The 17,430-nt window shown below is 42.5% G+C and overlaps 2 protein-coding genes across 2 annotated transcripts; one reads left to right on the forward strand and one right to left on the reverse strand.

Moving 5' to 3' along the window:
* The first annotated feature begins 3,851 nt into the window (after positions 1-3,851).
* On the forward strand, positions 3,852-13,195 carry si:ch211-217a12.1 (alanine aminotransferase 2-like). The gene is made up of 11 exons (XM_026361769.1): positions 3,852-4,185; positions 8,476-8,565; positions 8,896-9,004; positions 9,190-9,323; positions 9,847-10,090; positions 10,302-10,381; positions 10,715-10,851; positions 11,331-11,505; positions 12,107-12,262; positions 12,347-12,459; positions 12,597-13,195. Exons 1-11 carry the CDS (start codon positions 4,039-4,041, stop codon positions 12,685-12,687), a joined length of 1,476 nt encoding a protein of 491 aa, XP_026217554.1. The 5' UTR covers positions 3,852-4,038; the 3' UTR covers positions 12,688-13,195.
* pdia4 (protein disulfide isomerase family A, member 4) lies at positions 12,911-17,344 on the reverse strand. The gene is made up of 10 exons (XM_026361768.1): positions 17,051-17,344; positions 16,382-16,565; positions 16,055-16,260; positions 15,817-15,955; positions 15,463-15,668; positions 15,192-15,350; positions 14,734-14,885; positions 14,367-14,523; positions 14,024-14,257; positions 12,911-13,914 (listed from the first exon to the last, which is right to left on the reverse strand). Exons 1-10 carry the CDS (start codon positions 17,124-17,126, stop codon positions 13,499-13,501), a joined length of 1,929 nt encoding a protein of 642 aa, XP_026217553.1. The 5' UTR covers positions 17,127-17,344; the 3' UTR covers positions 12,911-13,498.
* Between the last annotated feature and the right edge of the window lie 86 nt (positions 17,345-17,430).

Below are 17,430 nucleotides of genomic sequence, written 5' to 3' on the forward strand. Positions count from 1 at the left end.
ATGATGCACAGCGCCCAGTACACATAGGTTATAAAAGTGTCTATCTATACCCTCGTTTTAGGTTATTGGAACATTACAGCCACATTTTTGTGGTTTTGCTCGAAGCTACACTCAGAAGAATTCTTCGCACACAAACATGCTCTTACATGCACATGCAGCACTGAGCACAGTCTAGGATATGTGGTTTTGTGTAGGCTGTGTAAAACATGTCACCTGCTTATGTTCAGACATGTTTTGACTTTAGCTACTAAACTAAACTAACTAAAAAGAAATCTTCAAATCCTCTATATTAATGTTTAAAAGTACTACATATCAAATTTGTGCTGTGGATCTGTCATTGAAAATTACTTCCACGTTAATGGAAACACACTGTAACATGTTGTGCTGCCAAAATACACACTACATGACACATGGAAGTCACCAGGGCATCACATGGTTAGATGGGAACCGTTTTAGTTTGGAATATCAGATGTCTTTCCCAAACTCTTTCCAATATATCTGTTGACTTCTCACACTGTGTCTTACTCACATGGAGACAGTTATCTCTGTACCTTTCTCTTGCCATAACAAAGCATGTGCAAAGGAAGACTTTTGCCCTTTGATTTAATGTCCAGATCTTTTATTATCTGCTTGCCCTTCTGTAGGTTTTTAACAGTGTGAGTCCCTTTGCTGGGCCCCGATGCAGATTCAATATTCTTCAGTGTGATCTTACAACAGCGCTTTCATGTTATGTCTGTCTGGTTTAACACAGGACCCATACAACACACCCATGCAGAGCAGAAGTTGAAGTTATTCAGAATAACAATAGATCATCCATGACAGACATTTTGATATAAGGACAACCGGCTGGAAGTAAATAATTAACAGTGGTTGAAAGTGTTCATGCTGGCTCACTATGACAGTGTCAGTAGAGATCCTTGATCTATACTTGATCTACTGTGATGAGTTAAAAACATCTGTTGTAACAACGAAACGACAATGTTCAGTGTGACAGATGAACTCTGTGGTACTCTGTGTAACATTTTATCATCTGTCACTGTAATGTTTTGGTTTCATGTGTTGAACTTTACTGTTTTTCTCTGTTTTCACTCTCATTAACCTCGTTTGTAGCCACATGCAGCCTTTTCAACAGACACAAACTTGTGGTAGCATTTAGCTGCTACAGAGCCAGATGGGTCGCTGAGGAGCTGGTGGAGACCGACACTGAGCTAAAGGGTGAGTAAATATCTGGATTTTTTATTTCCCAGGTGGCAGAAAATAGCTGACATTGCTTTGTGTCTGCTAAAAATGTTAATGTGCAACAGTTTGTTAACAAGTTAACTGATTTTAAAAGACAATTTCTCAACTTGTTCCACTGTGGTAAAAAATCAACTACTGCTGCTTTAATGTATAGAAGTGAACTTGAAATTTCAGTGTGACTTCTAAATCTTTTACTGCTGGACATAAAGTCTTGATGCCTTATCTTACTATTTAATCATTAGATGCTCTTTTTATGCAGCCTCGAGTGACAGTGCACCACCTTCTAACTGCACCAGTCAGAAGGTGGTAGGTACATGACTTTAAACCTTTAGCACAAGGAGACCTTGACGAATTTGAGGCCCAAATAGGTCATTACAATTATAAGTAATGTCAGTTTAAGATTTCTACATTTTTGTCACTCTAGACGTTTGTAGAAGTTGCAAACTGGTGCATTATTCATGTATGAATAAGTCTTAAATCATACCATTTAGAGTGTGCTAAGAAAGTGTTTCTCCAGAGAAAACATACAGATTTGCTGCAAAACGATTTCAACTGTAAAATCCAGGATCTTTCTGAGGGGTCAGGAGGGTTCGTTTGGCTGCAGTGACCCAGGCATCTGGCCCTTTACTTCCTGTCAGATCTGTGACTGGAACACTTTTACTGATAGCTCAGCATATTTTGTGCATGGGTGTGTGTGTGTGTGTGCTAGTGTGGCGATGATGCCCCTAACATCCTTAACCAACAACAGTTTAACAGGTTGACTGATTTTCAAATACAATTTCTCAACTTGTTCCACTGTGGTAAGAAATCAACTACTGCTGCTTTAACGTATAGAAGTGAATTTTAAATTTGAAGGTGAAGTGAATATTGTCTCAGAGCATTAAGTCCTGCAACGTTGGCATCAGTTGGATGTGCCCTGGAGTGAAATGACCGTGGAAGGAAAGGCCTACAAACTTCTCATAACTGAAACGTCCTCCTCACCTGAGCCTTTTCAGTTAGATGACTGAACACAATTAGTGTCAGATGAACGAGAATGCTGCTGTATGCTCTCTGTGTAAATCAGACATGGTTTACTTGAAAATTTGGACACAACTTTATTAAAGTTTTTTTGTCAGAAAGTGTTTGTGGCCAATAATGACTTCATTTATTATTTCATAAATAATTGACCAGTGCTTTAGGTCAGTCTTAATCCACTGATGATAACAACTTTTAGCATGTCAGGAGAGTGAATATCTTTTTTTGCTAATTAATTATTTTAAAGCAATTTCATTTTTAAATAATAATTAAATATTTTGTTATTATTACTAGTACATTATTAATAAGATTTTATTAATAACTTATAAAGCTCTGCATGGTCTTTCCCCCAGCTATTTATCTGAGCTTTTAAAGCCTTATGAGCCTGCACATAGCCTGAGATCCTCTGGTAGAAATCAAATAAAAAATTGTGTCCCTGATGTCAGAATGACTACTAGAGGTGACGGAGCCTTTTCAGTTAGAGCCCCTAAACTCTGGAACCGAGGAAATAAGATTAGCTGATTCAGTAACATCTTTTAAATCTCTCCTCAAAATATACCTCTACCGGCGAGCCTAAAATATCTGTCCTTGGGAAGACTCTCCATTAGATTACAATGTCTTTACGTTGGAACTGGTCTTCCCAAGGACCGATGTGGCAGTGTTGTGAGTTGTGTTTGTATTATTGTTTTGTTGTATTACTGTTTCCTGCACCCCAACCAGTCGAGGCAGATGGCCGTTTAACTTGAGCCTGGTTCTGCTGGAGGTTTCTTCCCTAAGGGGAGTTTTTCCTCTCCACTGTTTGCCTAGTGCTTGCTCAAGTTGATCTTGTTGGGCTACATGTTTTTTTGTTTTTTTTTTTTGTCTCTTTTGTGAAGCGCTTTGTAACTTATGTTTAGAAAAGTGCTCTATAAATAAATGTATTATTATTATTATTATTATTATTATTATTAATAATTGTTCTAAAACTTAGAATGAGAGCTAAAATTCACCTGTGAATAAAAATGACTGTAGTTTCTACACTGTTTATCTAAATCCCTAAATCCCACTTGTTTGATTTCAAAATCCTAATTTGAAATCAAACGAGTTTGAAACTAAGTTACAGTGGTGACGTATAGCAAAATAATAATAATAATAATAATAATAATAATAATAATAATGATATAAAAACTGGTTAGATTAACCTACTTATCAACCCCCTCCAACATTTATCCCACCCTGTGCAACACTTTGAAATTGACTGTTGAATGTTCATCAGAGGTCATAGAACCACTAAGACTTAAACAACAAGTATTTAATGATGATGATGATGATGATGATGATGATGGTTGATCCATATTAATATAAACAATGATTCATTATTCATATTTTTTAAGAATCCACTTCTGCAACATGACTGTATTAAGTATAAATACCAGGACAGCAGCAGCTGTAAAGCATGTCCCTGAGGTCCCTGTCTGTCCCTGGAGGACACTTTTTCCTCACCGGGCCTTGAAGCCGTCATTTGGCGCTGAAACCCCAGAGGAGCCGGTGAAGAAATCCAACCAACCACGAGCAGCAGCAGCGTGCGAGGGCGGGGCGAGCGGGCGGGTGGGAATATGAACACGGGGGCTGTGAGGAGTCAGTTGTAGCTCCGAGGAGCAGGAGAGAGAGTAAACACCAGAGTCCGACCCGACCCGACCCGGTCCGGTCCCCGCTCAACTACTGCGCCCAGCGGATCCACTTCGGCGGGGCTCGTTCGGTTCCAGCTGCCGGTAGCTCTCCAACTTCCTCCGTGTTTCAGAGACCATGTCCCAGCCGGCGGTGAACGGGGTGTCCTGCGTGGGCAAGGTGTTGACTCTGGACAACATGAACCCCAACGTCAGGAAGGTCGAGTACGCGGTGCGGGGTCCAATAGTGCAGCGGGCGATGCAGATAGAGAGGGAGCTGAAACAGGTAAAGAGCGTTTGACGTGCACCATGCAGCCCTGCTTTGTTCTTCACATGAGGAGAGAGGGTTAAAAAAAAAAAAAAAAGCAGGTTTCTAGTGAATCCAGAACTGAAATGGTGACATGAGGGACAGAGGAAGACTAGGTGAAGCACACAGCTGTAGTTGATCCGCTTCATCAGCTGGAGCTTGACTTCAGCCAACAACAGATACACAGGTGTGTTTATTTCAAAGTTACTCATTAGATTTTTTTTATGTAAACTTCTTGGAAATCCCCCTTTTTTTTTTATTGACACACTGCAGTTTGTAAAGATATTAAAGGCTCTTCTAAGTGTCAGTCAGCTGTAAAGGTTTATTCTCTGCTCTTTCTGTGGTGAGAGGGGAAAGAGAAGTGGGGAACCCTCAGAAAGAGCTGTGCACTCACACTTTTTTGCTGACGGACGGGGAGAGTTGAGGACATACACAGTATGTCAGCTTTTAAAAGTTGCTGCATGTCAGCTGTGGTGTGCTGCATGTTCTGCTTCTGCACAACAACTCGTGTTACATTCTCCAGGGGTAAAATTGATTCACTGGGCTTTTCTAGGCAAAGCCAAGCAGGTTGCACAGGAAGTCTTGTGCGGGGAGCCTGTAACGCAACCCCCTCTGTAGTTATAGCAATTTTACAAACACTCATGAGCTGAAGGGGGGCTGGTTAGCTTTGACTGTGCGTTCCCTTACTTTGGCCTGAGGCGGCTGCAGGATCCAAAGAGGACGACGTCTATGTAGAGGATGGTTATTACATAAGAGAGAGAGTACATTCTCAGTTCTCTTTTGTCTCTCTGGATTTGCCTACCTCCCCCCCTCCCCGCAGAAGGAAGGAATTCATTGGATTGAAGCTGAGAGGCCACAGCTCACTCAGGGGCCTTTCTCTGCAAGGAGGCTCATTACAGGCCACCCTAGTTCTGCTGAAAGTCTTTAAGTTCTTAGTACTCCACGTGTTTTTCCTCAGCTTGAAACAGAAGAAACAAACCAAACGTAATGCGTTTCTGACTAAAATCTTACTGCAAAAGAAAACAGTTTAACACTTAACAGTGTCAAACAAAAAAACCTTTTGTCACGAATCCTTCCTGAATAACTTCATACTGAGTACTGTACGGTACAGAGTGATAGGTTACTAGAGGACAGACTGAGAGATCAGAATTACGCTCAGTTTCTTCCCAAATTTCTCATTAACTTCCAAATGTTTTACTGCCGGACACAAAGTCTTGATGACTCATCTCACTACTTAATCATTAGATGCTCTTTTTATGCAGCCTCGAGTGACAAATCATACTTCTTGGGTTATGGCCAAGAGGGCGCAGGCGTGGCCACAGGCCGGCGCCAGTCAGAAGGTGGTAGGTACATGACTTTTGATTAAAAAGGAAGAAGCACAAGGAGATCTGACTGAATTTGAGGCCATAATAAGTCATTACAATTATAAGTAATGTAAGTTGCAAACTGGTGCATTATTCATGTATGAGTAAGTCTTAAATCATACCATTTAGAGTGTACTAACAAAGTGTTTCTCCAGAGAAAACATACGGATTAGCTACAAGTTCAAAAACGATTTCAACTGTAAAATCCAGGAGCTTTCTGAGGGGTCAGGAGGGTTCGTATGGCTGCAGTGACCCAGGCATCTGGGGCTTTACTTCCTGTCAGATCTGTGACTGGAACACTTTTACTGATAGCTCAGCATATTTTGTGCATGGGTGTGTGTTTGTGCATGTGTGTGCTAGTGTGGCGATGATGCCCCTAACATCCTTAACCACACATCTGGCATGAATTGTCTGCTGTTCCAGCGAGATAATTTTGGCTTGTACCCCAGCTGCTGCCAATTATTTGTATACAGTTCTTCTATAAGCGGTGCCTGGGCCCCCTCTCTTCTGAAATGGACAGTTTCAGCTAAGTTGCCGCCTTCTTAGAAATGGTGCTGAATTAGATAGATCACATGACGAAGCAGCAGTGGTTGGTTATCAGTACGCTTCAGCTTCAGCCAGTTGGAGCGTGGATTAGACCAGTAACAATTATTCCAGCATGACTGGATGTTCTTGAAGAGATGACGGTTTCAGATTATTTCATGAGACTAAGTGAAACATGAATTCAGGACTGTTTCAGGCCTGGTGACCCGCAGTGTTTCTTGGCGTGGTTCACTAGTCCGGCCTGTGTAGTCAGTGCCTGGTGCTGACAGAGCAAGAGAACTCTGTGCTGAGCCGGGGAAAGGCCTGGCTCTTCTCTTTTCCCGAGAACAGCGGCCTCTTTGTTGCTCAAGAACAGGCAGGGACAAGGACTGAAAAGGAAACGCGCTGCATCCAGTTTCCTAGATTTCAAGTAAGGTCACACGTAACTTAAAGCTAACCCAGAGAAACCTGTAGTCTTCACTTGGTAATGGTAATATGCACTTTGTCTAAAGGAGAGTTCACCCTGTGCTATTTGAGGCTTGTTTCTTTTTTTGTCCTACAAAACACAATAATGACAAGGATTGTGTAAGTGCCATTTAAACGAAATAAGACTCCCTGTCCCAACCTCTCCTGTGTCCTGAATGACGGGATTAGTGATGCACTTAAGCTTGAATGTAGGTTTGTGTGACTACGGTCCAGTCTTCTTCCTTTATGAGCTAACAAGCCACCAGTTTGCTGAACCCCCCACGGCGTACCTGCATTCCCTCATCTTCATGCAGTTGTGCAAAGCACAAGATGAAACAAGTTTCCAAGAATATGTTGGTGAAAGTGAAAGGAATGTGCCAGGACTTTCAATCGGGGACACAGGTGACAGAAAAGGTGGTGCAATCCTTTTGTTTTATGGCACTGCAGTATTATGTATCATGAATTTATATTTCCTGGTTTGGTCCAGAATTGACCTAGTTGAAAAGCAATAATACTACTAATCTTCTTTGACTGACTGCAAATGAAAGGCCACACTATTTGAATCGGGCATTACACCACTTTTCTACTCAATAGCAGGACAAGCGGTGGATTAGATATAGAGCTGTGTAATACCTCATATTTACCACTTTTCTTATTTGAGTCAAATTGTGTATATGATGATGATGATGATGATGATGATGATGAAGATTGTGCTATGACATTTTTTTTTACTGGTAATATGAAATATGACATTTTCAGTTTTATTTGCACTAAACTCTTTAATCGTGTGGTTTCAAATGTACAAATCATAACGTCTTAAACATGTCACGATTGCCACACTATCTATTTCAGCCATATTGCTCAACCCTGTCTGTCACATTACATAATTTAATATTACCTGGCGCAGTATGTTGTAACTGTCAAGCGGAGGAACAGATGCCAAACCAGAGCCCCCGGGATTCAATTAAGTCAAAGAGATGACGAGGAAGCCTTTAAAATTTGATAAAGAAAAATAGGATAGAGGGAGCTAAATGGTTTAGGTGAAGAGATGAAAAATAAAATGAAAAGGCTCAGGCTCATTACACGATTGGACGAGGGCAGCAGATTTTAAGTAATACCCTAGCCACAAACCGCAAGAGGGCTAGTGCCTCTCTGTGATCTCCAACAGCACCATTGCTGCCTAGGCCAGGCCGTCCCACTTCACAGACCAAAACAGACTCGTAAAAAACTGGGGCTGCAAATAAGACGAGATGCATCAGTGATTTAAATGAGCAGCCATTACGTGGTAACACCACAGAGCTTATAGGTCCACACAAGGCAAGTGAGGGACAATTAGCTTTACTGCAAACTGTTCCTTATTATGGTCACCTTTTAAGATTGTAAATACAGGAGTTAGAAGAATGAGGGAGACTTTCAGCCGATATAAATAAATCCTATTTGGATCTTGAGCTTAATAATGTTAAGGGGCACAAAATGCACATATTTGCATAGTTTTCTCACAGTTTTACTGAAGAGTCACTACAGGACGTCCTCCTCTTTACTCCTCACAACTAAGGCGACACATTAATTGCCTTAGAAACATTGCTCCTACATGGTGTTTGCAGCAATTCACAGAAATGCCAGTGAAGAAGTGATTTTAAAAACAATGTAAGTTGAATAATTAAGAATGGAGCAAAAAAGGTGTGTAAGGAAAAAAATGAAACCAACTTTTGGCACTTTAGAGTCTGGACCGTGTCTTTACTCCTGCATTTACTCTTTATATGTTCAGACACATTGTGTATGTTGAAAAGCTGCCATATGCAAGAATGAAAGGAAATTGAAACAGTTTCTGTATCTGTATTCAACATTTGTTCCTCCACATTCATATTTACCCAGTAAAACCTGTTGTTGCAGTTCTCTCTCTCTCTTATCCCTCCAGGGAGTCAAGAAACCTTTCACAGAAGTCATCAAGGCAAACATAGGCGACGCCCATGCAATGGGTCAGAAGCCGATCACATTTTTCAGACAGGTTGGACAACTTTGTACAGTCTTTGCTTCAGTTATTTCAAAGCTGGTGTTATAATAGGCAGGTAGCACTTATCATAACAGTAGTATCTGCACTGGTTTTAATGTCCTAGTGGACAGGGATCAGCATTGGGAACATGAAATGCTGGCCTTGATCGACACGTGTCAGGACACTGTGTACGGTTCTGTGTAGCTGCCCATTCTGAACTCCCTGTCTACCACAACATTGAAGCCACCAGATGGAGTTAGCGTTGTGACTGATTTGTGTTTGTTCAATGTGTAAGACACCTGTTAATGTTACACATGCTGGGGTTTGTTTTCTTTCTTCTTTCAGGTCTTGGCTCTGTGTTCTTACCCTGAACTCCTGGAAGACAATAACTTTCCAGAGGATGCCAAAAAAAGAGCTCAGCGTATACTTGACTCCTGTGGAGGCCACAGCATAGGTGAGAAGACTCCCCCCGTTCAGTCTTCCAATCACATTCGCACCGTGCATCCCGTCCTCCCAGCACACACACACTCGCTTCTGCCTGAGTTTGTCTCTTCATTAATAATTTATCTGGACTGTCTGCATCTGGGCACTATTTAAACAGGCCATCAACTGATCAAAGTTCATTGTCATGTGTTGAAGGGGCCTACAGTACCAGCCAGGGGATCGAGTGTGTCCGTCAGGATGTGGCGCGCTACATAGAGAGGAGAGATGGTGGAATCCCTTCCAACCCCGACAACATCTACCTCTCCACGGGGGCCAGTGATGCCATCGTGGTATGGATTACACTCTTTAATGTCCCCTTTCCACAAAAGTGCTGACACGCCACAAGCCTGTTTCTTTTTTTTGTTTTAATTGACCCATGAATCCGTTCCGTGTTAATTATATACTCGGCTGTACTTTGCACATGTGTGACATTACTACGCTCACAGACCTTTGTCACTGTCACCTCAGTTTGAAATCGTTTTTTGCAGCTTGACTTTAAGATACGGCCACTTGAAGATATCCTCATCACCCTACCTTTGCTTGATATGTATACATATAGGTGTGTTTGTTTACTCTGCTGTCATAAAGTAGATCTGTCCTGCACTCTGAGAACACCTGTGACGTTTGTCCTTCAGTATGTATGTCAGTATTGTGTTATGTAACTGTCTCATATTTTGTGGTGCCAAATAACCAAGCCTCATTGGTTGCGCAACCATTCTTCTGCTTGTGTATGTATTAACACACAATATTACCTATTTTCTTTCATTTTGCACTCTTCTGCTTCTTTCTCCCTGCTTCCCCACCCACACCAAGACCATTCTGAAGTTGCTGACATGCGGTGAGGGTCATACTCGTACAGGGGTGATGATCCCCATCCCCCAGTACCCTCTCTATTCAGCCACTGTGGCAGACCAGGGCGCCGTGCAGATCAGTTACTACCTGGACGAGGACAGGTGTTGGAGTCTGGATGTCCAAGAACTCAGGAGAGCACTCGATGCAGCCAAGCAGCACTGCAATCCTCGTGTCCTCTGCATCATCAACCCAGGAAACCCCACTGGTTTGTCTGGTTTTAGTATCTTCATGACAATAGCTGGAATTTCCTAATTAATCATAGTAAATGTGGATTTGATTTTTATGCTTTAAATATGAACATCAGTTCAGTTCAGGTGACTTGGAAATCTTATAGTATTTTAGACACCAAAATAATATTTGGTTTTCTCTCTCCCTCTGTCTGCATCTCTTCTAATCATTAAACTCTGGTGTTATAGGTCAAGTCCAGAGCAGACAGTGCATCGAAGACGTGATCCGATTTGCCAAAGAGGAACATCTCTTCCTAATGGCTGATGAAGTAATTTACACACCATGTTGTCTTTTCACAATCTCACTGATGTAATTCCATCTACCTCAGTATTAGTTGCAGCTGCAGCTTTACCTATGATCTTGCAGGCTGATAAGAGACAATAAAAATATACCTATGTATCATCTTGGTTGATGACATGACAACTGCATTCCAAAATGTCATAGTTTGTTCCCTGTTTAACATTGTAAGTTAAATATATTACACGACTCTTCTTACAGTAATTCTTATTTGTGCAGATGTTTTCTTTTAGATTCTTATGAATAAGGTGCTTTTAATAGAGGCCTGCGTATTGAAGCTGTTCTTATGCTGTCTGATTTTTAGGTCTACCAGGATAATGTGTATGCAGAAGGCTCCAAGTTTCACTCCTTCAAAAAGGTTTTGTTTGATATGGGACCAGAGTACTCCAGCACAGTGGAGATGGCCTCCTTCCACTCCACATCCAAATGCTACATGGGAGAGTAAGTACAGCCTAGATGCACACATACACACAGATTAGAATTGTGTGTAAAAACAAGCCTTTCAACATGAATCATTCAAACAAGTCCACTCAAGTTTTTATGCCACTAATTAGCTGTTTATTTTTAAATGCGTTCTAGTTTTTTGTTTGTTTTTTTTTTCTCATGCATGGGCACACGGGTGACTCAATACATACACAGCTTGGACAATAGTTTTATACTGTGATAATGACTCAAAAAATCACTTTGCAAATGCTTTATGAAAAAATACTGCACGTATACTCAACATGTTTGAATCACCTCAAGGTTACTTTGGTGAGTAACTGTACTTGCGTAATGCAAATTTGATTTAATACTTGAACTTGTTTACAAAAACCCTCCACAGGTCACCTTTAAACGACCCTGCTCCTGCTGCTGACGTGTGCATCTCCTGTACACACTTTATGTTGGACTTTTTCCTTTCATCTGTTTGCATTTGTTAGGTGTGGTTTCCGTGGAGGCTACATGGAGGTGATTAACATGGACCCAGAGGTGAAGGCCCAACTCACCAAACTAGTGTCGGTGCGTCTGTGCCCCCCTGTTCCTGGACAGGCTCTTCTGGATCTGGTGGTCAACCCCCCGCAGCCCGATGAGCCTTCCTACACCTCATTTATGAAGGTTTGGAAAACACACAAAGCTAACCAGTTAGCGCACACCCTGGTAATGCTCGGAGTGTATGCAAACACTGAATTACTTCTGTAAACATTTGCAAATGCCATATGATAAAGTGTGTGTGTGTGTGTGTTTGTGTGTGTGTGTGTGCGCGTGTGCCCTAGAGCTGAAAGTCCTTGCACGGCACATCTAACTGCACTTGTGAATAATCAGACTTTTATATAGTGACATACTTTCATTAGTGACTAAACAAAAGAATTAAATACAATCAAATTAACCACAATACTAGTGTCTATGTATGTGTGTGCATATCAGTTAACCAGAAGAATTAAAATATTTACAGTGGGAAATCTAGTCCACAGTTGTCCTGCAGAGTTTGTGGACTTGTACTACCCCCCCCTCGACCTAAAGAGGGTGTGATGTACAGTTCAGTAGTAATAATTGTCCTACCTCTGTTGGCCTAAAGGGGGTGGAAAGACTAACTAATACTGGTGCCATTTCAAGGCCACGTCTAAACCAAACGTCGACGTTGTTGTTTTGCATTTTGCTGCTGGGTTTCACTTCGTGTGACCTTTCATCCCTGACAGTTAATTTGCTTCTCCTCCAGGAGCGGACAGATGTGCTAGCAGCTTTGGCAGAGAAGGCCAGGCTAACAGAAGAGATCTTCAACACAGTACCTGGTATCACCTGTAACCCAGTCCAGGGGGCCATGTACACCTTCCCCCGTATCACTTTACCTCAGAAGGCCATTATCAAGGCCAAGGTCTGGTCGCACACACAAACACACACCACTCTGATTTACTTCCCTGCCTAGATCGTTATATCTAAAAAAGGTGTGTGTCCACAGGAGGAAGGCCAGGAACCAGACATGTTCTACTGTATGAGGCTGCTGGAGGAGAAGGGGATCTGCCTGGTGCCAGGAAGTGGCTTCGGTCAGAAAGAGGGAACCTTCCACTTCAGGTTAGTGCAGCAGCCTCAAAGCAAGCTGGACTCTTATTTTTATTAAATCAAGGATCCTCACAATGTTCCTTCTGTTTTACCTACACCGGACAGCAATTCCCTAAAGCCACATGTTTCTGTCGTCTTCCTCTGTCCAGGATGACCATCTTGCCTCCCACTGATAAGCTGAAAATTGTGCTGGAGAGGATCTGCGAGTTCCACCAGTGGTTCACTCAGGAGTTTTCTTAACAACCCTCCAACATCTGACAGCCAGAATTCAGTGCCAGTATCTTCAAGTGCCTTTGTGTGAATGAGGCAGAAATCTTAACACTTTCTGCACACTGATGTCTCAGATTTTAAAAAAATCTTCTGTTTTGCATCAGAACACTTTTGTTTCCTTGTTTGGACAGCTAAAGAAAACGTGTATGTGAGGATGTTATATTTGGGACATGATGCACTTTTTTGCCAAGTACTGCCCAGCAAAGTTCGTAACGTTCAGGATAACATTTTAGCATTGACTTATTATCTGTGAGTTTAAAATATTTCAGATGCTGCTTCAGGTGCATCCCTCTCCTCCTAAGACATTAACAAATTAGTTTTTGGCGTCTATTTCAATAACTTGTCAGTTGATAAGCTGATGCACCCTAATGGAGAATTACTGTGACTTGCAGGGCAATCGGTGTGTTTCAAAGTCTGTTTCAGAACTATTAATGTTTTAATGTTCTTAAATGTTTAATTAAATGACACTTGCTATTGAGGATTGTATCGTTTTACAGTAATGAGTCTTATTTGAGTGCTGGCACCAAAAGCTGCCGTCATTTTGAGTTTTATTTAAAAAGATGTTAATCTTCAACAGTGCTTACATGCTTTAAGAAACAGAAGAAAGCTGAATCTCTCGGAATGAACAGAAACTATAACAATGAGTGAACGTAATCATCACAGCAACTCAGTAACAAAGATCAACTCCACTGCGTTCCCTTCACCTTCCCAGAGGCCTCCTCAGTGTCCTCTCTAAGACTCTGCCTGAGCGCACTTAAAGTTCTTAACTGGAGAGGTATTTTCAAAGTTCATCCCTCTCCTGTGATAGCTTTGTGGCGTGCTTTTCCAAGAACTTGCTAAGACCCTCCACTGTTCGGTCTCCACCTTCAAATTTGACAGGGCTCTGCTTGCTGTTGCTTGGGGCAAAGTATATCGTAGGGAAGCCCTCCACTTTGTAGTTCTCGTTTGGCACATCGTTAGCTGTGGTGTCCATCTTGGCAATCACCAGATTCTTCTCCCCTTTGTATTTTTTGCCCAGAGCCAAATAATCCGGCTCCAGTTTCTTACAATGGCCACACCAGGGAGCATAAAACTCGATCAAGACATCCTTCTGAGTGTCCATGACGATCTCATCAAAAGTCTTCCCCACCACAACCTTAACTGGTCCTTTGTTGTTCTTTGGCACTGGTTGAGACTTGATGATGGGTTTCAGCTTCCCTATGGACGAGTATTGTGAAATCGGTGTGAAAAGTGTATTATAGAAACCTCACACAGCTGCTACTACAAAACATCCTCATGTTGCAATAAAACAGAACTCAACACTCACCTTTCTTAAAAGCTATAACAAAGTCTCGCAGCACCTCTGAATCAAACTCCTCGGGCTCCATAGCAAACTTTTTGCCTCCATCTGCCAGAATTCCCACATTAACTTCCTCTCCACTCTCGCTCAGGCCCAGGCTCTTCAGCTCGTCTGCGTAGTCCTCCTCATCAGCAATGGCAAATGTGTATTCTGGGAATTCTTTGGCAACTTCCAGAACCTTGGACCTCCAAAACTGTGTAGCTGAAAAGGAAAGATGAAGATAAGAGGTTTGTAACAGCAGAGTCAATTCTCCATACTTACTCATAGGCAAGATTACAGGTCAAACCTATTACATTTATGGGGAACTCACCTTTCCTGTAGTCAAAGCTGAAGTCAACTCCATAATATGCAACCACCAGGGGCCGCTTGGTGTAGCGCTTAGCATCATTGCTTGGTTTCCTGTGGCCAACCAGAGGAATGGCATGTTTCTTGAAGAACTCCTGCACTTCTGACACCGATGTAGAGTCCTGTGTGATAAGTGAGTCACTCATGTGTTCCCCAAATATCAGAAAATTAACGCTCTTCAGTGTCAGGTGAAACCCTCACTGCTAATCTAGTCTATTTATGCACCGATACAACAACTGAAAGAAAGCAGGCAGCATGTATGATTCAGAGTTTCATATCTGACGAAACCAAATTAAAAGACTAGTTTAAAAAAAAAAAAAAAAAAAAAGTACCTTCACTGTGAGCGTGTGCAACGCTGGCTCATATTTGGAGCGGAACTTTTCAGGCTGAACAATGACAATCTGACCAGGAGACGCTTTGAGCAGTTTGGCTACTTCAGAGCTGAAGGAGTGGCGGAAGGTGAAGTCCTCCCTCAGTGCGTTACCTGACAGAAAGATGAACAGCAGTGAGAAAAAAATCCTGATATATTTCTGATTGAAATTTCAAGAATATCCAGAAAGAGTTTAAGATGGTCTGTGTACAGATCTTAGACAAAAGAAATAAAGGAGACTGAATGTCCAAAGATTTAAATCTTATAGTACTTTCATAGCAGTCTGGTAACGTATCATAAGTCGTATGTCGTATGCTTGTATCCATCTTGATGGTTTAGAGACACAGAACTGCACAACATTCACCAATTATAATAAAATGTAGTGATGCATTGCATCCAGCTCTTGGTGAAACTACTTACAAGCCTCAATGTAGCTCTCATATGCCGGGTCCTCTTCGCTGGAGAACACACCAACTATGACAGCATCATCACCATCCTTGATGAGCTCCTGCACCTGTTTGACAGCCTGGACCTGTTTGGAGGGAGGCCCTGCCTGCTCAGCCATGTAGTCAACGATGCCTAGACCAAACATGAAGGAGGTAGATAAACAGAAATTGAATGTGCATCTTGGCGCACATAGAGCACATGAAAACCTCAGCATAGAAGGAAAACAGCGAGAGATGGGACTTACCATACTTCTCTCTGGGTCCGTTGTAGTCAAACACTTTGCCCTTCCTGAAGATCTTCAGGGTGGGATAGCCTGTCACTCCAAAGCGTGAGGCAATTTCATTCTCCACAGTGGCGTCCACCTTGGCCAGAGGAATGGGAGGAGAGCGCTCACTCAGCTCCTTGGCTGCCTTCTCGTACTCTGGAGCCAAACGCTTACAATGTCCGCACCTGAAGGTCAATAAAACAGGCCAGTAATGAGGAAGAGGTTTAAAATGGTTTTAGAAAGTTTGATTATCTGTCTAATGCACGTCTGCGTCGCGTCTAAACCAATACATCTCACTATCTGTATTTTTTAATTGACAGTCTGCTGACTGACCATGGTGCGTAGAACTCCACCAGGATGATGTCTGCGTTGTTAACTGTCTCGTCAAAGTTGTCTGTGGTCAGCACCAGTGTAGCCTCAGGAGGGGGCTTCCAGTCTGGCTGAGCCACCTCTTTGACCCGCTCCACAATGGCTGCAACAGTCAGACAATCACCATATTAATGCTAATTCTTCTTTTTTTTATTAAAAAACAGGAAATTTGTGTTTAATGGCTGTACTGATTTATTCCTACCCTTCTCGGTCCTGTCTCCATCGTAGTCCACAGGCTCCCCCTTCTTAAGGATCTTGATGGTGGGATAGCCCGACACGTCAAACTTGCTGGCTACCTGTGTGGCTACTGTTGCATCCACTTTGGCCACAGGTATAGGGGGGTCATTCTCTTTTAGAGCTTGGGCAATTTTTTCATACTCTGGTGCAAACTGTTTGCAGTGGCCACACCTTGAAGGATAAACACAGAATAGATGAATAATGGCACGTTTGCAAGGCTGTGGAAAGAAAGATGGAAACTTGGGGTGGATTTGTAACAGGAGCAGAGTAATTTAGTTAACAGCAAACCTACCAAGGAGCATAGAACTCCACTAAAACTGTGTCTTTCCCCTCGATGAAAGTGTCAAAGTTTTTGTCGTTGAGGACCAGCACCCCGTTTTCTTCTTTCACTTCTGTGTCATCATCTTCATCATCGTCATCCTCCTCATCATCACTGTCCTCTTCATCAACCCCCTCTTTCTCCTCTTCTGTGGCATCTTATACCAAAAAAAAGTAAAAAGAAAACATACAGGTTGGTTTCAGAAGGAGTGAAGGTAGAGCAACGTGTTACCACCACCTGAATGCTGCGTGTTTTTACACTCTTTAAGTAAACAGGACAGACGTGGACGTAGCATGGAGCAAGTGAGAGCCACACATATCCTGTCTGTAACAGCTGTGCGCCTGCACCGTCACAACGCTGCACACCGACAACTCATGACAGAAAAGGGACTAATTGAGTTGAACACTCGGGCGTCTGGTAGCAGCATATTTCTGTGTGGAAGTCCTGCTGACATTAGCTGACCCTGCTAGCCTTGTTAGCTAGCGCGCTAACAGGACAAGCAGTCTCTACAGTAACTTAGCTAGCTAGTATGCATAACAGTAACTCGCAGGAAACGGGCACAAGCTGCTTTACCGTAACTTGTCCAGTTGCAATAATCACACTAGGTTGTAAAAAAAAATAAAATAAAAGGCTCAGTCTTACCATCTTCACATCTGCTGACAGTTGCGAAATGTGCAACACCGAGCAGCACAATAAGCAGCAGAGCAATCTTCCTCATTGTCCACAGACGACGCGGCCCCGCGTTAACGACTTGGTTCTCCGAAGTAGCCGGCTAATTAACTTAGCTAATAACACTGATGAATGTCATCAAAACACTGTCGGCTGCACAGACACGCTGTCTGGATCAATACTGACGAGTGGCTGCAGGAACCTCAGCTTCGTGCTTTCATACAAACTAACTAACGACTTCTGAAAACACGCACGACGCCGCCTCCGCCGGGAACTTCACTGACTTGCCAGCCTGTGATTGGTTCCCATCGTCGGCTGTCGTCCAATCACAAGTCGCCACTCAATTCCCGAGC

The sequence above is a fragment of the Anabas testudineus genome, chromosome 2 (assembly GCF_900324465.2).
Source record: "Anabas testudineus chromosome 2, fAnaTes1.2, whole genome shotgun sequence".
Taxonomy (NCBI): Eukaryota; Metazoa; Chordata; class Actinopteri; order Anabantiformes; family Anabantidae; genus Anabas; species Anabas testudineus.